Genomic DNA, 24,869 nt, shown 5'->3' with positions numbered 1-24,869 from the left:
CTCCACTTGCTTTGATGTTATGGGAGGTTCTTGACTAGAGGTGATCTGTGCAATGTTCCATTAGCATATTTCAAGTTTATGTTTGCCTTTGATATTTTGAGTACACGCCGCTCAGTTGTGGGGTGAAAATGCACCTTGATTTGGCATATTTATCTGTTCCTCATCTATTATTAAAAGCCCTGTAACATTGACAGATTGAATATCAATAAGGCCTCTACAGGTTTTATCTAATCGTATTCTTTTATAGCTGGGCCAGTTTGCATTTTTAGTTTAGGCTTTGCAGATGTGCTTCCCAATCAGTTTTATAACCCATCTCTTTTTAGTAAAAAACATCTTTGTTTACTGGCACTCACTGGTGCCATTTTAACCAAAGAACGTGAACGGAAGCACAGATGTTTTACGGTTGCAAAAATTAAAATAATGATACCACAGTTATTACTGCAAATTGCAATTACAGAGTTTCACCTGAAGGAAACATGAAAACCACAGTTATTAAAATAAAATGTTAGTATGGCAGTTCATAGTTATTTTATTACAAATCTGAAACTCCTGGCGCAAGTTGCAGTCATTCCAACCTCCACCTTTGACTATGAGGTTTCTGTTTCAAGTGTGACATGCCTTTACAAATGCGTTACAGCTAAAAGAAAAAGGAAGCAGGCCGAAGACTGGGGTGCAGGAAATGAGAAGGAGCAAGTTCACATTATGATTGCAGAAAAGAAACTAGATACAAACATTCTTCCCCCACCAGTTATACTAGAATTCAGGACTGCGTGAACCAGTAACAAAAAAGTAGTCGATTTGAGACCCACAACACAAAACCTTTGTTCTGGTGTTTACTGAGATCTTTGTTTCCATGTACTCAAATTTTGCCTTGAGACCTTTTTTGGTTTGTTTGTTTTTTAAGAAAGGTGGCTGAAAATGCAAATAACAACACAAAGTCTATAAAAGGGGCTAGATGAACCACTCTAGGAAAAGAGATCCAGAGCCTGGGTGTAGCCGGTGAAAAGGCCCTCTTCTAAGGCCTCACCACACACACCTTAGATAGAGGTAGGACATAGGCTGCCACATATTGGAGAAAAGTGTCCTTCAGGTCAGTGAAGGATATTTTCAGCCATAACCAACACTTTTAATACCATTATCAAAAACAGATTTGAGGAGGCATGTGCTGGAAGGAGAGGGAGGAGAAGTTCTGTTGCATAAGCAGAAGTCCTTCCGCTAATGGCATGACTTCATTGGATACAAAACTATATGCCTGCAACATAAATATCATTGGTTATATAGCTTACAGTGTAATGCTGCACATTTTTAGCTAGAAATTTAACCAATACTCAGAAGCAAGCTTCATCAAGTTCATTGAGACTTACTTCCAGCTAAGTAGATTCAGGACTTCAGCCTTACTCTTTTCCCTTCATCCCCCATCAAAAACGGAAGACAAAACGTGTTTTTCGCCATACCTGTGTCTCTTTGGGGCCTATGTCCATATTTTTCAGCAGGCTGTCCAAGAAAGCAGTGACACTCTCCCATGGGTAAATACTGTTGGAGCCATCAAGAACAATAACAATGTCCAGCTGGGTCTTGCATTCTGCAACGTGAATTGTTGGATCTTAAAGAAGTGCTCCAAGGCATCAGGAGGAAATTAACAATGCCTTTAAAAAAACTAAACTAAATCTTAGCTGGCACTCTCGATGCTTTACTTGCAAGGACCCCTCCCCTTTACTTTCAGTGGAAATCACTTTTAGGTAAATATGCTGAAATCACAGGCTGCAACATTTAATTGTTCGGTCTTGATGGCGTTACTTATACCTCTTCTTCTGCATCCCATTGACATTTCTTCCTCTGGAGTTAATTTCTACAACTGAGACTTGCCGAGACTCTAAATGGGAACTCTGAAAGCAGGAGTATAGGGAGGAAACCTGTGGCCTTCCAGGTCTTATTGGGCTTCAGCTTCCATTACCCCTGAGTACTGGCTGTGTTAACTGAGGCTGATGGGAGTTGGCATCCAAAAACATCTGGAAGGTCACAGGTTTCCCATCCCAGAGCTAATGAAGAAGATTATCAGTTGTTGACCTTTAAAATCAGTGCCTAGAGCAGCCTAGGAAGCCTGATTGCTGGGCAAGAGCATTAGGATGACAAAGGTGAATAGAAAAATTAATATTCAATTACCCTGATATATTATATTCCGATGCATGTCACTGTGTGCAATATTCACCACATTAATGCTTGCCAACCAGATAGTGGACATACAGCTGAGGGTGGAGTTTAGTAAGGAACAGTAAATTTATTACAGTAGTGGTACATAGAAAAGGATACTTTTGTTGGGAAGTATCTAAGGCGGTGGAAGTGTGAACCCAGACACTTTGGCAGTGGCACACTAGTGCCTATTTCCTTGTGCTACTAGAACCATGTTGCAGGCAGAGGGAACAGCTGCCCTTATCCCTAATGCACTACAGCTCAGGATTTCATTGGCATTCCAAATGAGAAACTACCCAGTTCACACTTTTTGAGCCAATATGTGAACTGAAGCACAGCTAACCTTTGAAATTCACACTTCCCCAAATTTTGTGACACTATCTTGCAGCCAAATAATGTGATCACAAATATGTACACTAGGGAATGTTTGCATAAAAACACATACTTTTTTTGGGGGGGGGGAACCAAGATGAACACAAAACTGCAAAGGTGATGTTGGTATCTGACTGTTTTGGATTCTGACTCAATCTGAATCGAGGATTCTGACTCCCAGTTGTTTCAGAAAGGGCATTTTATACTAGTGATCATCCTCAATAGATAGTTCAGATATTTTTACACTTGCCACAAGTTTTTTCAGTTGCTGGCTATCCCAGAGCATGTGATTATGCGCATAAATAAAACACGTTATCCAATTTGCTGTTACTGGCTGGCTGAAATGTCTGATTTCCAATAGAAAGGATGCCTCCAAGATCACAGGAATTGCCGCAACTAATAATATCCAGCATTTCCTGGCTCTCACGTACTTTGACATGTGCAAAAATGTCTGCGATGGGTCACATATGTCAGGGGGGTGCGAGGTATGCAACATTCAAAGTGGCCCTAATTCAAGAAAACAACTGTTCTGGCTTCTTCTGTTATGACTCAGACAAAACCAAAGAAATATGGTTAGTCTGGCATTACTTATAATTGTCCTCAGCCAGGGAGCAAGAAGAAAAACTGGAGAAAGAAAAAGTAAAACCATATGTTCCCACAGCATGCTCTCTGGGAAACGGATCATAAAGTAATTATGAAAACAAGACAGCGCATTTCTTCAATGGGATCTACCTCTGGGAATCAATATAAATAATGGAATGCCATTAAAATAACAGTAGGACAGGTTGGTAATATGTTGAACATCTTGCCTTGCGGGTCAGTCAAGTCACATACTGGAAAGGTCCAGGAGAAACCTAAAAACCTCTCTAGTAGTGTAGGTTTTATATGGGTGGGATCTGAAATGTACCATTGTTTAGGATTCCAGCCACTCCAATCTAGCACCACCTGTGAATTCCTCCACCTCCAACATTCAGTCAGTGTTCCATGGCCACTGAATATGGCCACTCCTAAAGAGGTTCTTTTGGGTCCTCGCTAGGGATGGGTGGAACTGTCAATTTTTGTTTCTCTCATTTTCTCATTTTCCCCCCAATCTAAAGTTCAGTGTTCCACATCAGTTCCTGGGTCCCCCCCCCCCCGTTTCCTAGAAAATTCACCAGCATTTTACTGGGAATGTCTCCTAAAATATAAATGTCTGCACCCTATTTTGCCCAGCACATTTTTCCAAAGCAGTTCCCCCTACAACAGGCACCCCCAAACTCGGCCCTCCAGATGTTTTGGGACTACAACACCCATCATCCATAGCTAACAGGACCGGTTGTCAGGGATGATGGGAATTGTAGTTCCAAAACATCTGGAGGGCAGAATTTGGGGATGCCTGCCCTACAATAATGCATTTATTTATTTTACTAAACTATCTGTTTTCATGGACATTTTGTTCCATTATATGCCTTTTCGTACACACTGCTTGGCTTGAGAACTGCACCTCAAAATTCAGGCAAATGCAAATTTCCAAGGATGACTGTGTTTTGGTTCCAAATTTCTTCCCCATTCCTAATCCTCACCTAGCATTTTCTTACAAAGGTTTCACATCTCTCTACAAAATTTGGGGTTCCCTCAAGCCTGATTTATATTTTATTTCGTGCATGGGGTGTCCTTTTGGCAACATAACCAATGACGTTCACAGCCTGAACATCAGAAATAGAATGAGAGTGGAGCGGCAGCCGCCAGGCCATTTTATGCAAAAATACTGCAGCTTGTGGAATGCCTTCCCAAGGGAAGCTTGCCTGGCCCCTTGTGAAGATGCCATTTCAGTGCCTGGTGCAGGCATTTTCCCAGGCCGTTTAATTATTTGAAGCTGTTGAGAACTAACATGTTTATTATGCTCTGTTGGGTTTTATGTGCTGCGTTCCACTGCTGTTTTAAATTGTTGCTGTGTTGTAAATTATTATTTTATCATTATTATATATATTCTGGACTTTTATAAGTTGACCTGCTACCTGGTGGCAAAAGTGTGGGATATAAATCTTAGGAACAAAAAATAAATAAAAGGTTCCTTTGAAATATAGCCATGATGTTTCATGATGGGTAAGTTCTAGCAGCTGAAAATATGTATTTGCTTTCTAGATAGAATCACATGTCTTTCTATGGACTACTGCCAAGAAGAAATATGGGTACTACTACTGCTGCTGCTGCTGCTACTAATAATAATAATGGCAGGTAAGGTAACGGTAGAAGACCCCTGGATGGTTAAGTCCAGTCAAGGGTGACTATGGGGTTGCGGTGCTCATCTCGCTTTCAGGCCAAGGGAGCTGGCATTTGTCCACAGACAGCTTTCCGGGTCATGTGGCCAGCAGGACTAAACCGCTTCTAGCGCAATGGGACACTGTGAAAGCAACCAGTTTGAATGGAAACACTGTTTACCTTCCTGCCACAGCGGTACCTATTTATCTACTTGCACTGGAGTGCTTTTGAACTGCTAGGTTGGCAGGAGCTGGGACAGAGGAACGGAAGCTCACTCCGTTGCGGGGATTCGAACAGCCGACCTTCCGATCACCCAAATGTACACAATTGCACCAGAACCAATTTGTTCTGCAAGCACGAGGATTTCTACTTCTGCAACAGAACTTACTGTCTCCTTTTGCTCCTGCACCCTCCCCAAATCTGCTCCAGGAGATTGGGGAAAACCCCAGAAGAGATTTAGGGGACACATGGGGGTAAGAGAGGCAGTGGAAGTTCCATTTTGCAAGCAGAAATCTTTGAACTGATGGAACAAGTGAGTTAGACACTGTCCCTTGTTTTCGAGGGAGTTTTATTCTGGGATCTAAACTTGAGCAGGACCTCTCGCACTCCAGATATCAAACAATAGTCAACTAAACAAGTTTATGAGGGCATTTGTCTTCTTAATCTAAAGAGGCACTCAGTTCGCTGTGACTACATAAAGATTATTTTTAGCCTGATCCTCGCCCGTGACAAAGCATCCCAAACTCTGTTTATGCTAAGCAGCAGCCAGAGGCAGCAAGCAGTTAGGTAATATACAGACTATGATAACATTTACTTAACTTGGTAATGCTGGTGGCCTTGAAAAATAGCTTCTGCTTTTTGGTATGCTTCTGTGTATACATTCGTCTCCCTCGGTGCTCAATAATTTCAGCACATAGAAGAGCAGCAGCCTCATATACATACCTTGTACAGATGGGGCGATGGAGTTTACAACCTCAAAAGTGGAGCTGACATTGGAGCAGATACCAGTGGTGTAATGTAAGCGCCCACATTTGTAAGCATAAAGAGGCCCACATGCCTTAAGCAAAGGAGAAAAGGGTTACAGTTTGAAGAAGTCAGCTTACTTCATAATAATTCGAGGTCTGGGGATATCACAAAATGGCAGCGTAAAACACATGGCAAAACCAGTGTGATGCCACATTAGGGAAACTTCTTGTTGTTGTTTCAGTGTTGTGATTTATATATCCTTATGTGAACCACTTTGAGTTCTTCTGGTGATGAAAAGTGGTATATGAAAACATAAAACAAACATAATTGTGAGGCAGAGATGACCCTAACTACAGCTGGACTGGCTAATAGACAACCCATGAACCAGATCTGTTCCCCATAACAATTTGTGAAAATAAAATTTATATATATATATACACACACACACACACACACACACACACACACACACACACAATTCAGAACCCTCTTATCTCTACCAGATTTTTACCAAGGTATAAATAAGGGAAACACAACCAGTAACGTTATATAAAAACTCAACTTGTAAGAAACAGATGTTCCATGCTTTGAGTTGTATCTGCCTCACTCATATTCAAGACTGACCCACTGAAGTCAATAGACCTGCTAGGCTAGCTTGGTGCCAACATTAATATGCAAGAGGAAACAAATTTGTGTCACACAATTAACTCTGGACTGGGCGACCACCCAGAGGTGACAAAGGGGGCGGGAGGAAGAGAGTATTAGTGAAAATTGCCTCTTTCCAATACTTTTTTTTTTTGCAGAAACTCTATGCAAGCCCATGTTGCAAAGAGAAGGGACATTTCTTTAAGTTGAATGACTCCCTCCATTCATAGAAAGACTCTGCTGGTCCAAGGCATTATATACCATATATACTTGAGTATAAGCCTAGTTTTTCAGCACATTTTTTGTGCTGAAAAAGCTGCCCTCGGCTTATACTCGAGTGAGGCGGGCGGTGGGGGTGGCGAGAAAGAAGCCCTTTCTCTCCGCTTGTGCTGCCACCCGCTCTCCCCAGTCAACCATTCCTTAAGAAGCATACAAGAACAGCGGTTCTTTACTCTCCCCAGGCAGCTTGTTCCATTCCTGAACTGCTCGCATAAATGCAAACTTGGCAAAGGAGGAAGAGGAAGGGGCAGCCCAAAGGGCTGCTTTCGGGCTGCTCGTTCCTCCTCCTCCTCCACAGCGGCAAAGGTGAACCAGCTTATACTCGAGTCAATAAGCTTTCCCAGGTTTTTGTAGGAAAATTAGGTGCCTCGGTTTATATTCGGGTCGGCTTATATTCGGGTATATACGGTAAACACATCTACTAAATATTTTGGAAAGCAGTTTTCTGGTTGCGGTGCATTTGGAGGGTACTTAAGATACTGTAACAAGGTTTTGTCTGTAGGTTCAGGAGATCAAGGAGTAGATTTTCATCTATACTTCTATACAGTTGGACACCATTTTGAATCAATATGGCAGACTGAACATTTCAAAACTGCACTGATTTCAACCACTGATTTCAAAACTGCCCTGATTCCCCCCCCCCCACTCAGAATTGCCAAGCAATGCTGGGTATGAGGCTGCTGGCCACTTGTTTCCTTAAAATACTTTATTCGCTCACCAGAAATCCTCCATTTGGGTTAGTCACTAATGTTGCTCCAAGGGTCATGTTCTCCTTTACTTCCGCTACGTGAGGAATGGAGATGTCATCTATAAATAGATCAGAAATGTAAAATATGTGGAAATGTGCAAGCAAGACATTAAATCATGTAGCAGTTTCTCTTAACTAAAACACCCAACCTTTTATATACAAAACACAGTCTTTTTCTGTTTCCCTTCCTCCTCCCTCTTGATTCGGATTCTGATGAACAAGTCAAAGGCCTGGCTCTCATCCCAGAAACTTGGTCTGGGACACTGCTTCACATAGTTTTCTTGATCCTCAAAGAGGATGTCAAAACAGCAATGCAGTGACAGAAGGAGACAAGCATTCACATAAATTACAAATGAGAACAAATCAAACCTTTCCAACTCCTTTCTTGTAAAACTTCTAAATTACTTGGTAGGATATTAAAAGATCAGCAGCATTTGTGACAGTTCAATGAGTAGAAAGGTGAAATAGTTATTGGACAGGATATGTACGTATTAGAATTCACACTGGTCCCCCTATTAGTAAGTTGACCCATGTAGGGACACATTTAAGTACAATTCTTTAATTGTACATTGAAATGGAAAATAACTCTGTATGTGTACTGCTAGAGGGATAATATGGAAACATCTATTGAGCAAAACAAAATCTCTCAGAGCGCCTAACAGATTAATGTATCTCTGCTGCTTTGACACAAGGTGTTTAACTTAGGTCACATGAAAAAGACTGATTTTTCAGCCTTATGCATATGTTAATCTGTGAGCATCCATTTTGTGTGAGACTTTGTTCTCAATCCATGGAAGAGGGTGGTGTGCTAATGACATTATCTCCAGGAGAAAACAGCCTCCAGGCTAATGGAATCTGGGCTGGAGAGCCAGAGCTTTGATTTCAGCTCTGGATAGAATAAATTCATATTTCTAAGATGTTCAGCCTGTGCTGGGCCCACATATATTATGCAACTATCTGGCTGTCATATGGGTTGGACTCAACGACATCATACTCAGAGTAGACCCATTGAAATGACCAAACTTAGTCACGACTGTTAAAATTAAGAGTAGGACTTAGTAAGAATTAGTTGAATGGCACCCCATACCCACTTTGGCGGGAGCAGTCCGAAAGCATAGTAAACTATCTGCCTCTTGAGCCTCTCCAATAGTTGATTCAGATTTCACTCTAGAGTCAGGTGTCAAAAAGGGTTTTTAAAAAAATCAAAAAACTTGTTCCTGCTTTTATGTATAACTGTACAGTCATAAAAGTCCTGTGAAGTCAGGACTGTCAACAGCTTTGCAAATGTTCCAGAAAAGAAACAGGCAGCAATTTAATGCATGATTTGAAAACTAAGAGTCCCGCCTGATAGCTAAACGTTTTTCACACTCTGGAAGAAAGGCAGAGATCAACCAAAGCAGTTAGTACAGAATGGTGCAGCAGGACTGTCAACAGGACACAGAGTATGTTACACTTCTATGCAAAGATCTTCATTGGCTGCTGATTTGTTACCAAGCCAAAAGCAAGGTGTTACTATTTGTATATAAATCCCTTAACAGCTTAGGACTAGTTTACTTAAAAGATCACCTTACACTATACGTACCCACTGGACTGATGTAATAGGTTGAAGTGGAACTTTTACAACTTCCATATAATATTCTTTCTGCACTTGCAGGGGATCAATCTTTTAGTATGGTGTCACCTATGCTCCGGAACTCCGTCCGTTAGTATTAAGCAAGAACTTTCATTGTTCTGTTTTCACTGAACTTTGTCAGGATTCTGCAAAAACTGAAACTAAACTCCGCAGCTGCCCGCAAGAAGGGGAACACACAAGCCCAAAGCTTTGCTTAGGCTTGTTTCAGCAGTTGTGTGCAGTATTAAGCCAAGGTTTACAGTAACAAAAGTAGGGATCTAACGAAGCGAGAGCAAAATGCACGAAGCGCAAAATGTTTTAAATAAATATCTTGTTTATATTGTATCTCATAGAGACTAGTTCAAGGCCTGCTTATTTTTCTCCACACTATTGTATTCAGGTGCTTGACTGTACAGAGGCATATTAGTGTTAACATTGCAGCATCATGGAGATGTTCTTCTGCGATCTCAGCTGCATTTATCCCCAATCTACCCCATTCCACCAATTGCCCTGGTTCATCCCATATAGTGCCTTGCTTTGTACTTTTTCACAACCTCAGGTAATCTGCATGTGTATGGGAAAATGACGAGGTGCAAACCGGCCTTAAAAACAAACATGGGCCTGCACGAGAGAAGAAACATTCACATCATATTTTACATGTAGTGATGCACATGAGAATATTTTCCATGGATAAATATAGATCTAGGAAGAATGCCATATGTGACACAACCCCACGATGATGCAGAGAATTACAAAGAAAATACAGACAAGGTCTTAAACATTCCTGTGTTGGACCTACTCCAAATTTCTGCCAGCCACTTACATTCTTACCTGGTAAGTTTAGTTTTACACATGGCAAACCATGGCCCTGTCCCACAGGGCATTTATAGACATCACCTGTTTTCTTCTGAGGTTGGCCAGCTAAAGGAGAACCAATAAGCACCCTGAAAAACCAAAGAAAGGCGGTCACCTTTTCAATATAGCAGGTAATTTTACTGTTGTTCCCTATAAAGCAGGAACAGGGAGCCTGTGGTCTTGAAGGTATTTCTGGGCTGCAACTCCTTAGCTTCCTATATATATATATTGTGTCACAATGGAATTTTAATGTGGCTTTAAATATTTTAATATGTGTGGTGCTTTTGTTTTACGTTTACATACTGTGAACAGCTCTGGTTTTGCTCAGATGAAGAACGGTGTATAAATAGGTTAAATAAAATAAATTAAATGTGATCAGCTGAATAGAGCAAATAATATGCAGAGCTAAGATCCGAGAGTAAAACACATTTCTGAAAGAGAAGGTGGGAAGGGTTTATGTTTATGTATGTGTGTGTTTTTTTTCTGGCAGGGGAAGAATAAACCCCCCCCCCAAACGTACCATTTTCCTTCTTCATTTTCAAACTGTTGAACAGTGTATCCAAACATATCTTCCACTGGGCCACTGAAGGTCATTGTATCTTTCACATCAACATTGAATGACAGAGCAAGATGCAACAGCGCTGTGAAAAAGAAAAATGTAGGGGGAAAGAATATGAATCACTGTGACTCCATTGTTGGGGGTCAATGTCTGAACACCAGTTCCTGGGAATTACAAGTAGAGAGAGGGCCATAGTGCTCATGTCCTGCTTGGCGGCTTCCCAGTCATCGTAGTCACAGCTGGCCACTATGAGAGCAGGATATGGAACTAGATGAAACATGGTGTGTTCAGTGTATGTGCAAATATGATTACTCTGCCTTTGTGACAGCCTATGGCCAGTTTTATCGAGTGGCTAGACCCAGGCGATCCAACTTTTCATACCAAGTGGGCCGCAAGAGTATTTCAACATGGAACCTGTGGGCTGCACACTGCCTTGTCGTGTCAGAAGGGAGGGAGTCCAAACTTGATGTCCACACCAACCTTCATGCTGTCTTCCCAAAGCTGGCTAAGTAAGGCCCTGGGTTTTGGGGAGGTGTGAGATTTGTGTCTTGAGTCCTAGAACTTTTCTACCTCCTTCTCAAAGCTGGGAAAGCACTAACTAGGCTTTGGAAAGGAGGATGAAGGAGTCTAGGACCCTGTCAGAGCCCTTATATCCCTTTCCCAAAGCCCAGCGCTTCATTTACCCAGCTTTGAGAAAACAGCATGAGGCTGGGGCGGGGAGGGGCTTGATGGGAGAAGCTCAGCATCATAGGTTTCCAAGGATTGATTCAAGTGGACCAAAGTAAGGCCAAACTGCCTAACATGGTGTTTTATCTAAACAACAGACTCGGTTCTTCAGTGGCTACCTTCCTCAACCTGGTGCCCTCCAGATGTTTCAGACGGCAACTCTTACATTCTTCAAACGATGGCCTTGCTGACTGGGGTTGTAGTACAAAACTTCTAGAGGACTACAGGATCTCCAAGTAAAGGCTAAGAGCCAAAGGGTCCAGTCCTACGTAGGCCAAAATAAAACTAAGAAGAGATGCAAAAAGAGTATGATCACGTTTCTTTTGCTCCTCCCTTTTCTTTTAATGGACATTGTAATGAAGGTGTTTCTTGTGGGTTATGTTCTCTGGAGAAGAAGAGTGCATCTCATAAAAAGTTGTTGATAATTAAGTGATGCTAGGATTCACAATGCATTTTATGAGGCCATGATCAAGCTTTTCAGTGCCTTTTACAGTAGTTGAATTCGATAAAAAGAACAGAATTATTGCTTGTAAAAGTCTTGTTGTTTCCATTAGTGCTCTTATGATCCCCAGAAAACAGCAAAAAAGTAGTTTTAAAAGTTATTGTCAGTAAAGGAGAAAGGAAGAGACGTTTTTTGGCTCTGCTCTTTTGACCAATAAATAAAGGAAAATGAATCACACTGCTGTGTTATTTATTCTCCAACAAAATACTTTCAGGTGGCAGCCCGCTAGAAGGCTGTAGAAGTAAAAACCTGAATGCAAAGAAAACTATTGTCATTAGAGAAAAATCCATTGAAAAAGTGAAGTCTCTTGTTGTTACCTATATATTATTGCCAACTAATTTTCCCCAAACACCAATGCTTATGCAGCCAAAACAAGAAGGAAGCATCAGCAAATTTGGGGCATTCTCAAGGTGTTCAGAAATACACACATATATATTGGAAGAAATCCCCTTGGGGTGGAACTCCCAAACAGCTGCATAAGAACTTAATGACATGAGATGTTGAGACACCACATGGGGAAGAACTGTCAAAAGGGTGAGATGAGGCAATGGATTTGAGCAACCTGAAGGGAGAAGCAAAGACGACGATATAAAAAAGGGGGAGGAACCTATCTCCATGCCTGGGTAGGCAATTTCCTGCTTCATACTGAAAAACTATTGTTCCCAGGGATAAAAGATAGGGATGTCTGCAATTGTCAGCTGGGCAACAGTATATCCACCCAGGGACATTTGCAAGATTTTTATTTTTTAGCAACAGTAATGAATTGGTCCATCTAACAAGTGTTTGCACTAGCTTGATGCAACTACTCAGTTGCAAACAGGGCATTCCTAGCCCTACCTGGAAATGCTAGGGATTGAACCTGGGACTTTGTGCATGTGGAGCAGATACTGTCCTACTGAGCTCTGGCCTTCTCTTGTACACTAAATCTACTCCTCCATTGTTACACCTGGCATCCAGACATCTCCTAAACACTGAAACCATTAATTCTTTCATTGACTTCCTCCAGTCCTTAATGGCACCACTGATACAATCAACTTCAGAGCACACTGCAGTTCCCTGGGGGGGGGGGGATGCTCAACATGCGAGAATAATGCAACACCTAGCATTTCTGGGTTGTCATGTATTACTCTAACCCCAGCTTTCCTCCAGCAAAATGTACATCACATACAGAGTATGTGCATTTTTCACAGCTCTTGTAACCCTCACTCTCTCAAAATACTGCAACTGAAATTCATATGGCAATTAATTTCATTTGTGACTAAACACCAGTATTTCAGATAAAACCTTATACAAATCTTTCAGTTTTCCAGCTCAGAATTCGAATCTGCCAATTCCCCTCCCCACAGACCATAAAAGAACTTTTGTTTGAGCTTCTCTGCCTTAATCTTTAACCTTTGCAGAATAATAAACTAAGATTCTGGAGAATTTCCAGTGAACTATACAAAAGAATTAGAATGCTGTTTGTAAAAAAGTAGACAACTGTCTACTAGAGCAAAACAGAGCTAAGGATCTTGCAGATGACTCAGATTTCATAATTAACAGTTGTTCAGATCCAATACTAGGCTTTGTTCAAATTCAGCAAATAATGGGAATTCAAACCCAGAGCACCTTAATTCTAATTCATCTCAACGTAAGAATCTGTTGCATAAACCCAGTGGCCTGTGTAGTACAGCCTCTTCTATTTTCACAGTTACTGAACAGATGCCTGTGGGAAACCTGCCGGCAGAAACAGAGCACAAGAGCACTCTTCCCTCCTGTGGTGTCAAGCAACTGGTAAAAGGCACTAGGACATACTGGCCTTGGTATACAGTTAATTGAGTTCCATTTTCTTGAGCTCTATTGCCCCCCCACAAAAGTCTCCCAGTTTTCTCAGCTTGGGTAAAAGTACAAAGCCTTGATTTAGTACATTTATCAGTTTAACATAGCATTGGTAAGCAGTGAGAAGTGCAAATAACAGTATACGCCAGTGAAGAAACCTTTTCTGCAAAGAAGTTAGCTGAATATTCACCAGTCTCTTGATCTATACCAGCCTTCACCAACCTGTGGCCCTCCAAATGTTTTGGAGCAAAACTCCTATCAGGTCCAACCAGGATGGTCAATAGTCAAGGATGATGGAAGGCATGAAGGTGGTGGACACTATATCACAGCACTATTAATGGAATATAAAGGTTGGGAGGAGCAGAGAAAAATTATGAGACACAGTCTTGAGCTCCTTAAAGGCAAGGTGATCAAGTGCAATAAATAAGGGAAGGAACTATCTGAAGAACTGTTGTGAGAAACTGATACAAGTATACGCCTCAACAATAAATGGATAACTTTCAAAGAGTGAAAGCAGTGGTTAAGGACAGTTATCTAATAGTGCTTTTGCCAAATAAATAAATTTAAGCCATGCATGGGTTCCTTCCATGGAGACCACTTTCCTTCCTGTGTGCATTGGATTGTGGCCTACATAACCTTCCACATATCCAACTACTTCTTGCAGCAAATACATTTTAATAAATATGGAATACATCAAAGAATAAATGTACCAGAGTGTAAATTCATTAAGGATTTCCTCAATGACAGGTTATTAAATTAAAAAGACGACAAAAAGCAGCATTGTTAAGTTAAACTTTTTCTTAACCCAATGCTATTTCCCCAAAAATCAGAGTAAAAAAGATTTGGGAATATTTAACAAATACCTGCTTTGTGCAAAATGTTAGGAAGAGATTTTACATACTGTTTTTATTCTTTCTAGCCGTATCTCAACCATCTTGTCATGTTAATGCAACTAGCATAGCCTGCATGTGGTCTTGCATTCACAGATATTTCATTTAAAATACTAGTATGTTTGTTAATTGATCATTAACTGCAATAACATTCTGGAGTTACAGGAATCAACTATGTCAAATTCAGAGTACGCCCAATGAAATCAGTAGTTATGACTAACTTAAGACCTCAGTAATCGCTAAGGAATATAAATAATATAGCTAAATACAAATATCATGGACCTGACACAGCAACATCCTTCTTTATAATCTAGCCCCGTCTTTACCAAACTGAGGCTGGCTGGGGCTAATGGAAGTTGTAATCCCAAACATCTGGAAAGTGCCAGGTTGGTGAAAACTCACCTAGCACAAGGCAAACATTGTTCTAGTCCAAAGAGGCTACCTGTGTGTTGTAAAAGTTTTCATCTCTCATAAAAAACACTAATTGGTCCTTGAAAGTACTGAATACTGTGGGAATATTTAAATGAACCCAGCTTAAAGAGGGAAATGGCTTTCAGTATTCCTCTGGTGGTCTTAGGTCTAGAGTTCAAGTAAAGAGTCTATAATCCCAAATCCAGAAGATTAGAAACACACATGATAACAAGTTTTGGGATTGCAGAATCCAAGCCCACAAGGAAAAGAAAATATTCCTGAATAACAGTGCAATCTTATATATGTTGACTTGCAAGTAAGCCTAACAGATTTCAATAGAACGTATCTTTAGAGAAAGGTGCCTAGAACTGAGGCCTAAGTTCAGTAGACTGCACACTGGGAACAAAGACTTCCTTCCCCCAACCCAACCACCTTCCAGCTCATTCTTTCACTGATTTTGTTTAGCTGCTCACTTATTGAATCTGTGCTTACTTCCTAATAAAATAAACTAATAGGACACATGAGCAAGACTAGTAAAATCCTCACAAAGTAAGTTTGTTGCCAACATTTTATTAAAACATATGTTTTAGCTTTTTCGTGATTATACTCTTCTATGAAAACTGCCTTTTATGATCTAGGTGGCCATGAGAAATGTGCCATTGTTATGATTAACCCAGCAATAACGATATTTAATAAAATATGGGTAGGCCACACATGACCTGCCTTACGCATTAACAGTGTCCATGGAGTTCTGCTTAAAATCCTTTTTTAATAAATCAAATATTATTTTTGCTTTTAATTTTTTAAAATAGTTATTTGTTGCAACTAAAATTCTCAATTCAACAACAGAGTAAATCAATGGTCGTGTTGGCATGATCAAATCACAGCTTAATAAGTGATATATACTCAAGCATCATGCACCCATATCCAGCCCCTGTGCTCTCACTTCACTTCTCTGTTCATGTAAGTTAGGAAACAAGACTGGAATCCAGTTACCCATACCTTCCTGTTACTTGAATCTATAATTAATGGCTTCCAAACAATTTTATATTGTGGCTTTGTATACTGGCTTGTTTGGAAGCCATTAACCTTTGTTTTGCCACTCATGTGAAGAAAGGAATAAAACAGCTACATGTGGGTGCCTGTAGCTTGTGCCCATCTCAGTGGTAAGTTGAAAGGATTGTGCAAAATCAGCCACAATCTTTCAGACACACAAATTACGACTAAAACACAATTATACTTATAGTATGTCACACCATCTCAACTTAATAAACACTTCAACAATAATCAGTTATAACATCCTAGCATTTAAACAAGTTCCCATGATAACAAGGGGGAGGGGAGAGAAACTTCTGTGTGTGCGCAAAACACAGAAAATACTTAAGCAAAACATTATCTTCTTTCATGGTTTCAGTTTATTGGTTTTCCACATGTTCCACAAAGCACCAGCAATGTTTTCCAATCAGTTGTGTCAGTCCAGTTTTGTTAAGAGAGAACTATCATAATCATTACCACTCACACAAGGAAAATGTATAAATATGCAATATTCTAGAGCAGCACACTAAATGCTCACCTTACCAGTCACTTAAAAAAAATAGTGTTCCCATTGTTTTTCCTTTTGGTAAGGCATGGTACAAAAGCATATAATATTTGGGACAAAGACACCCCCTCCCCTGCTGAAGCAGTCATTACATGAGAAGGGTGAATGAGTACACCATCATCAATCTTCTTCAGAACTGGAATCTTCTTCCTGATCAGAGAGCTCAGCAACAGGAAAACGCAGAATGGCAGCCACACCTGTTAGTTGCCCAAGCTGTTCCCCAGACACATGAAGACTGGAGAAGATGCGAACAGTGCCCATGTTGTCACGCACACTATCAACTAGCCGGACATAACGACTGCGTGCAGCCACATCCTGATGCCTAAAAAGTTCATCACTGATCAATAAGGTATCAATAGCCATGGCTTCATTGGCTTTTTCCACATGCTTGAGACCATAAAAAGCCCGGTCAGGCTCATGTTGTAGCATCTTGTAGAAATCATCTAAGGCTTTGACTTCACCAGCTGCTTTAGTATCAGCAAGTCGACTAGTCACAGCTGGGTCACACAGAGCTTCTTTTAATGCATATTTATGTCCAGAGGAAGAGTGTACCTAGAACAAAAAAGAAAGAAAAGAAACAACTTTGATAATGACTTTTATTTCTCTTGAAAACTGAATTCCTTAAATTTGAGTTGTTTTCAGGTCAGGTAAAGGTTCTCGAATGCAAATAAGGTTTTTTGAACAAATTTCAGTGATGCACATACTACATAGAGTAAGGGTTGAGAATGCATGGCCCTTCTGATGTTGCCGGACTACACCTCCCATCACAAGCTGACCACTGGCAATGCAGGCTGGGCCTATAGCAGTTTAACAATATCTGGAAGGTGGCAGGTTCTCCAACACTGTTGCAGAACATTTCACTTTTTACAAGCATCAGAAGGACTGCCATGTTAAGCATGCTTACTAGTTTTAAGTCTAATTGAACTTATGATAACTTTTGTGTAAACATGTGTAGGATCATACACTACTTCACAAACTTTATGGCCCGCTAGGAAGAGTTCTTAATCACATCCTCCATATTAAGGGCAAGTAGCACAATAGGACACAGTTTCATTAGCATGAGAATTTGCTTCAAAAAGCTCAAACATTTCATGCTCATGCAGGCATTTTTAAAATATAGAATAAAAACTGGTATTTAGTACTGCCACTCTCCTTTCACATATATAGTTTAAGAATCTTAAATTTTGGGAAGGTTTCATTGGCATTAGAAGCATGCTTGCACCTCTCCGTTCCAAAAGCTACATGCAGTTAGAAGTTAAATAATACTTCTGATGGATTTACATACAACCCACAATATTTTGTTCTTTTCATTGAGCAGTATTTATTCAGTCATGCTTTAAAGCTGTTTTAATCTTATTACTTCTTATACCAAAAGTTTCAGCACTGTCATGTATGCCTACAGTAATTTCCAGAGGACCATGCATACAGTTTGAAAGATATTAAGTTTACCAAGTACAATTCTGCATAGCAGAAATTAATAAATCTGAGCAATCTAATAATGCAATGCAACTTATATTAGCATGCATAAATATTGCAGATTTATGTATCAAATAAATGTTGAAGAGTGGATCTCCTTACATCATTCATGACAGGGCATTAGGCACAAATTGATTTTCTGGTTCTTTCAACCAATGTACACTAAAAACAAGTTCCAAGGGAACTGGCAACAAAAAAAGGAAAGGCCCGGGTAAATGATTATCAGTGCAATCTTACACTTGTCAACTGAGAAAGCAAGTCTCAGTAAGGTCAATTGTGTTTATCCCCAGGTAAAGGGACACAGGATTGCAACCAAAGTAACAAGATGAGATTGTATTAGACTGTCATCTGAAGCTGATGTATATAAGCCGATTAAACATGCTTTTTTCATAAATAAGTTCCACAAAAGTCAGTCAACTTACGTAAAAGTAACCATGCTTAGGGCTGAAGCCTTCAAAGGAAGGGATTCAAAGCATCAGTCTTACAGATACTTATCCCAAGTGGATGGGAAGAAAGCCTTCAAAGGACATTAAGTCCCACTTATCTGGACAGGTCTACTTTAAATCTAATTGCCCAATCCAATGCATGTCTGTTCAGAAGTGAGCGCCATTTAATCAACGGTACTTACTCCCAGATAAGGCCTGCATTCACATCCAACCTGCAGCATTGAACTTGGCATCCCCAAGTTGGCTGAATAAGCATTTGTGAAAGGATTTGGATACCATTACACTTAATACAAGTGAACATTATAGGCTGGCCGTTAATGTATTGTGAACATTTTCTTTGCGGCTGTCTTAGATGCATTCACCTAGTTTTATGTAGACACGTGCTGATATTTTGCATGCTCTGGCAAATCACGTTTGCACACCCGCCAACACACACACACACACATATATAATCCATTCCACTTTCGAATAACGATCACCCCTCCCTTGAACTTAAACGGAGCACACTGCCTTGAACTTTACCTGCAAAAACTTGGAGCGGTTCTCCAGCAACAACTTGTTGTCCGTCTTCACAGCCTGCTGGAACATGTAGTCGCAAAACTGCTCCCTCACGAAGCCCGGGCTGGCCACCAGCACGCACTTCACCACGTCGAAGTTGATGTGGCGCTGGATGGCCTGCGCCACCTGCTCGTAGAACCTCTCCAGCGCCCGGTCGTGCTGCGCGCAGCTGCCCTTCCGCTTCCGAGGGATGTTCACCTCCACCTTGGCCCGAGTCAGGGTCATGCTGGGCGTCACCAGGCAGACGTGCGCCAGCCCTTCCTGCATCACCACGGCCGCCACGTCGGCGCTCCACGCCGGGTCGCAGGCCTGCTCGATCCTGTCGAGGACCACGCTGTCCCACTGCTTCTTGGCCAGCGTGAACTGGCGGTTGGGCTCCAGCTCGATGGTGTGGTAGGCGCCCATCTTGACGTACTCGTTCTCCTGGATGTTGGTGCCTTTGACGCGCAGCTGGCACGCCTGGGAGTCGAAGTCGATGGTCTCCACGCACAGCGTCAGGGTGGTGCGCACCCGGTTGCTGCCCACGCTGCCCGTGGCCGACTCCGTCTGCACCTTGCGGATGGTGGAGGCCCTCAAGCTGTCCCCGACCTGAAGCAAGTTGTAGGCGTGCCACATGTCCTCGGCCTCCTCGGGGATGAGCGTCACCTGCCCGGCGTTGTCTTTCTCGATGTCCTTCCGCACCAGCTTCATCCTGCCGGCGCCTCAGGGAGCAGGCGGGCGGCCCTGCCGCACCCGCCTCAAGCCCCGGGAAGAGGGGAAAACGCCAGGCCGCCGCCTCAGAGGCCTGGTTCCTCTCAGCGAGTTCAAAGGATGCGGGGGGTCAGCTATTCATGACTGGGCTGCCGAGGGCGAGGCCTCCCGATGCGGCGCGAGAGAAAATTCCCCTCAGCGACCCATCCCTTCAGCACCGGCGGCCCAACAGCCGCGCTCCGGCCGCTTCTCTCACGCGCTTGCGCGCCCGCCGGGTCCTGATAGGAGGGAGCCCGGCCAAGAGTCGTCGGCTTTTCCTCCTCCCCTCCCTCCGAGCATGCGCGTTGGCGCCACTACGCTCCCGCCGCCTTAGGAGCGCCTGCGCTGTGCTCCCCGCGTCGCGTCATCGGGCAGCGGAAAGTCGCCGGCTGGCAAGGCGGCCGGACGTTCCGCCAGCCGAGCCCCGCGGCGCATGCGCGGAGCTGCCGGCCGGCCGGCTCTGCCCGGGAATCGTGGTCGCAGCAGTTGGGAGTGGCTCGCTGACTTTGTGCTATACAGCGCATGCGCGTCTTTGCCCGCCGCCGCGCAAGTTTCTGGTTTTAATGCAGTACTATAGTTTTAAGAATGAATAGCCTCTTCTAGGAAATGCGCTCGAGTTGCTTGACACTGCAAGCTTTTGCTCGCCCGCAAGGCGAGTACACCCCGTTACATGCAGTGGAGTTTATTCTTGCCTAATAATTTCCAGAAAGACTTCGTTTCTGCAATGCATACATTCCTGAGAGTAAGCCCTATTCAGTTAGAATTGCTTGCGTGCAAATATAAATAAAATAAGGTGTTTTTGAGCTGTTCAGCACTTCTCCTGGCATAGCTGGTTCTTAAACCAGATTTCAATTTTTGGAACTACTGCACATTTCCAGCTCCTGATCTCTTGCTTTTACAGCCCTTGAACAGCAAAACATTTAAATGGAGCTGGTAATACTCTGGCTCAAGTGCCGCTGAATGCTTAAAGGCTGGTATTTAATAAGGGAGTGCTGCTGCTCATGCATGCACGTTTTTCACAGCGTCCATGTGACTTTGATAGCATCAAAGTGTTAGACCATATTCCCCCCCATCCTTTCTATGGAAAATCCATAAAAAAACCAAAACTGGTTTCCAGTATCCTGTTTGCCATATCTAAATGATCTGTTAAGCCCTGGTCTGGAAAAACTGACTGCATACACACCATGCATTTAAAGCACATTGCTTCCCCCAAAGAATCATGGGAGTTGTAGTTTACCCATCACAGAGCTACAATTATCAGCATCCTTAACAAACTACCCTCTGCTTTGCACCATCTTTCCAGTGTGCTAATATCCTGCTTGTGGGAGGAGATCAAATTATGCAGAAACAGTGACTCTGCCTCAGTGGTTCAGCAGGTTTCCTACTGAGGCAGAGTCACTGTTTCTGCATAGTGCCTTGCTTGCCATATAAAGGCAATAGAAACAGCCAATCTTAAGCATCCTGTGCTATAAATTACCTATATAAATTACTCTGAAAGCAAGAACTGTAGCTCTATGTGAATCTCAGTGTGCTTCCTGACTTGCTTTTTGCTAGTGGGATTCCGTGTATAACCGCAAATTCAGGTTGTGCATTTGAAATAGATTTGGGCTCTTGCACAACGGACCCTGTTTAAAAAAATTAAAAACAGACATTTGCAGCAATGAATGTGATGGGGAAATGCATGGGAAAGTGTGGGAAGACAGGTAGTTGATGCAACATCATATAACCTCCCCACAAACTTTGTGCAAACAAATCAGGATCAGTGCCCAGTAAACAGGTAGTATGCAAGTGACTTCATTCTAACTCTTAGGATGGTGCAATCAACAATCTGTGATAAACACTTCAATCAAATAAGTAAATTATTTTTGCAGGGCTAGCATTCCTGTTCAATATAATAGATTAAGTTTCTGATCTACTTTGTAACCTAGAATATTTTTTTTAATAATAAGTGGGTCTTCAGTAGAAGATGTTCAGTTGACCCTTGTGCAATGTTCAGAAAGTGATTAGGAAATACTTTTGCAGTTACTTTGGTTTATTTATTAGGAAAACCAACTATGCAAAAGAGAACTCAGTTGAAAACAACAGTCACAAAATGCATTAGTAATTGGTTTCATTACAAATCCTTATTTTTTCAGTTCTAAGAACATTTGAACAGAAAATGATGTGCCTTAACATCTTTTCTTTTTAAAAACAGGTAATAAACAGTGAAGCTATTCCACTGCAGCATATGGCAAGCTCTTTGTTCACCACTTTTTATTACAACTCCTAGTCTGACAAATATTTAAATTGATGGCATTATTTCACAACTGTAAAGTTAGTCATATCAAATGCCATCAACTCTCATTTTCATCATTTAGCTTACTAAAGAAACAGCTTTTTAAGGCGGAAGTAGTGGATCATGTTTTCAGAACAATTATAATACTGAGGCTTAATATGAAATACTATTGCCACTATTATGGAGATATATCATGATATTATCTCTCTTAATTGAAACCCAAACTTGGAAACAATTGCTGGATGGAGAAATAACAACAAATTATTAGACTATTCTTTTGTTATATAGGAATAGAAAATATTTGATAAATCGCAAATAAGATAGGAAAGGAGCTTGTTGAGAAATAGATGGTCTTATGGTAGACATTTTTAACATTTTCTACAGTTCAGCCACCTATACTTCTTTAAAAAATATTGTTGCAGATCTCGGGAACCAGAGTCTGGGGGTGCAAACAGTGGTGGAGCTTTATGCACCGGGAGGCAGAGAGCAGGCGGGGGCGGGGCTGGCGTGCATCCCGGGGGTGGGGGGCGCCACTCGCAGGGATCCCATCTGCAGGGGCACGGCGCCCAGTGCAGGTGGGGGAGCAGCCGCAATGGCACCCCACAGGGATTGCGCTGCCGGGGGCAGTGTGCTCCCCCCACACTTCTCTTCCTCTGCCAGTGGGTGCAAAGGCGCTCATAATTCTAGGAAGTTAGTGAATGTTAGAAATTAATGAATGTCAGAATTTAGCTAAAACTTGGGGTGGGAAAATACAGGCTTCAGCAATTCTCCTGCAAACTAGTCTGGCTAGACTAGATGAATGGGAGCTTCCGGACAGGTGACTTGGAGTGGCCACTGGGACCATATAACAACAGTCCTAAAAGACCTACATTGGCTCCCAGTACATTTCTGAGCACAATTCAAAGTGTTGGTGCTGACCTTTAAAGCCCTAAACGGCCTTGGTCCAGTATACCTGAAGGAGCGTCTCCACCCCCATCATTCTGCCCAGACACTGAGGTCCAGTGCCGAGGGCCTTCTGGCAGTTCTCTCATTGCAGGAAGTGAAGTTACAAGAAACCAGGCAGAGGGCCATCTCGGTAGTGGCGCCCGGCCTGTGGAATGCCCTCCCATCAGATGTCAGAAGAGATGACCATTTATGCAACCTTCCGTAGACATCTGAAGGCAGCCCTGTATCGGGAAGCTTTTAATGACTGATGTATCATCTGTTTCTTGTATTCTGTTGGAAGCTGCCCAGAGTGGTTAGGGCAACCCATTCGGATGGGTGGGGTACAAGTAATAAATTATGGTGGTGATGAAACAATGGTGAGTCACCAACACATCAAATAAATAACCTTGGGTCTGTGCAAAATGGGGGTTGCCATTACTGTGTGTGTGTGGTGCCACACAGGAAAAACGTGTCCCTTTTAAAACAGAGGTTTGGAGAAGGGAAGGGGCCACTTAGCAAAGGTTCCTGGGAGGGATAAGGATGGTGCTAGAACTGGAGGGAGAGGGCATATGGGGCAGAACCATCTTACCAGGCTGGGTTAGAGGCACAGTAATGGTGTGCAAAATGCCTTGGACCCCAATGCTATGCTGCTAAGGGGAACAACCCCCTCTCAAGATATAATGCTGTGAATTCTCTTCCTCCACCTAGACCCAGGTGTATATAGGTGTAAAATAAACCATACATCTTAAAACACTACCGTTTCCGACAGGCCTGAATTCCCAATGGAAACACGGCCCTAATGTCTGGGTAAATGTCTGGAACCCACAGGAATCTTGCTACTGCTCAGCAGAGATTGGGAGTGGCATGAAACCTCTGCAACAATATGCTATTTCAATACAGAAAAACACAGATTTTCATCACCTGTAGCTCAGTTCTTCACATGCACAGGGAAAAGGGAAATAAATATTCTGAGAAAGATACCAAGTCGATGAGCCTATGTTAAAAAGAAAGAATTGGAGAACTTTAAAGAAAATCCTCAAAAATGCCAAATAGCTGGTTTATACTGGACTATAATTTTGGCCTAATAAAAGACACAATGGGGCTTCTGTATTTGGGATCAGAAATTTGGCCTTATGAAAAAAGTTTCATTTATGTCAGCTCTATACCCTTTCCTGTTCAGTCACATTTGAAAATCTTTAAAGTTCATGTTTATATTTTGCTTAGCATCAGTTCAGAAACTACCATGGAAAGTATGCAGTATTATCCTGCAAATCCTTAACTTTTATATTCTGTTCGGTTTTCAAAAAGGGGAAGGAAAATTGGAAGGCAGTGGCCCCATCAGGCCTATAGCTCAATCCTTAGACATATTTGACTGGCTTGCTATGAAGCGTTCTTAGATCTGTAATCTTAGCTTCAACTCTTGTTCAGTTGTTGTTGTTGTTCAGTCGTTCAGTCGTGTCCGACTCTTCGTGACCCCATGGACCAGAGCACGCCAGGCACGCCTATCCTTCACTGCCTCTCGCAGTTTGGCCAAACTCATGTTAGTAGATTCGAGAACACTGTCCAACCATCTCATCCTCTGTCGTCCCCTTCTCCTTGTGCCCTCCATCTTCCCCAACATCAGGGTCTTTTCTAGGGATTCTTCTCTTCTCATGAGGTGGCCAAAGTACTGGAGCCTCAACTTCAGGACCTGTCCTTCTAGTGAGTACTCAGGGCTGATTTCTTTGAGAATGGATAGGTTTGATCTTCTTGCAGTCCATGGGACTCTCAAGAGTCTCCTCCAGCACCATAATTCAAAAGCATCAATTCTACGGCGATCAGCCTTCTTTATGGTCCAGCTCTCACTTCCGTACATTACTACTGGGAAAACCATAGCTTTAACTATACGGACCTTTGTCGGCAAGGTGATGTCTTTGCTTTTTAAGATGTTGTCTAGGTTTGTCATTGCTTTTCTCCCAAGAAGCAGGCGTCTTCTAATTTCGTGACTGCTGTCACCATCTGCAGTGATCATGGAACCCAAGAAAGTGAAATCTCTCACTGCCTCCAT

General features: G+C 42.2%; 2 protein-coding genes across 2 annotated transcripts in view; both read right to left on the bottom strand.

Annotated features, from left to right (window-relative positions):
- Positions 1–24,869, bottom strand: part of ITGA1 (integrin subunit alpha 1) — a 65,187-nt gene that overhangs the window by 35,504 nt on the left and 4,814 nt on the right. The window contains exons 2-6 of the mRNA XM_033164833.1: positions 10,429–10,549; positions 9,885–9,997; positions 7,412–7,500; positions 5,746–5,860; positions 1,455–1,582 (exon numbers count right to left, since the gene is read on the bottom strand). Coding sequence (XP_033020724.1) covers positions 1,455–1,582; positions 5,746–5,860; positions 7,412–7,500; positions 9,885–9,997; positions 10,429–10,549 — 566 coding nt within the window. The remainder of the gene's footprint in view (positions 1–1,454; positions 1,583–5,745; positions 5,861–7,411; positions 7,501–9,884; positions 9,998–10,428; positions 10,550–24,869) is intronic.
- PELO (pelota mRNA surveillance and ribosome rescue factor) lies at positions 15,369–19,822 on the bottom strand. Its single transcript, XM_033164834.1, has 2 exons — positions 18,859–19,822; positions 15,369–16,966 (listed from the first exon to the last, which is right to left on the bottom strand). Exons 1-2 carry the CDS (start codon positions 19,582–19,584, stop codon positions 16,535–16,537), a joined length of 1,158 nt encoding a protein of 385 aa, XP_033020725.1. The 5' UTR covers positions 19,585–19,822; the 3' UTR covers positions 15,369–16,534.

This window comes from Lacerta agilis, chromosome 11 (assembly GCF_009819535.1).
Source record: "Lacerta agilis isolate rLacAgi1 chromosome 11, rLacAgi1.pri, whole genome shotgun sequence".
NCBI classification, from domain to species: Eukaryota; Metazoa; Chordata; class Lepidosauria; order Squamata; family Lacertidae; genus Lacerta; species Lacerta agilis.
The sequence above is the reverse complement of the archived record's forward strand: the minus strand, read 5'-3'. Positions and strand labels throughout refer to the sequence as shown.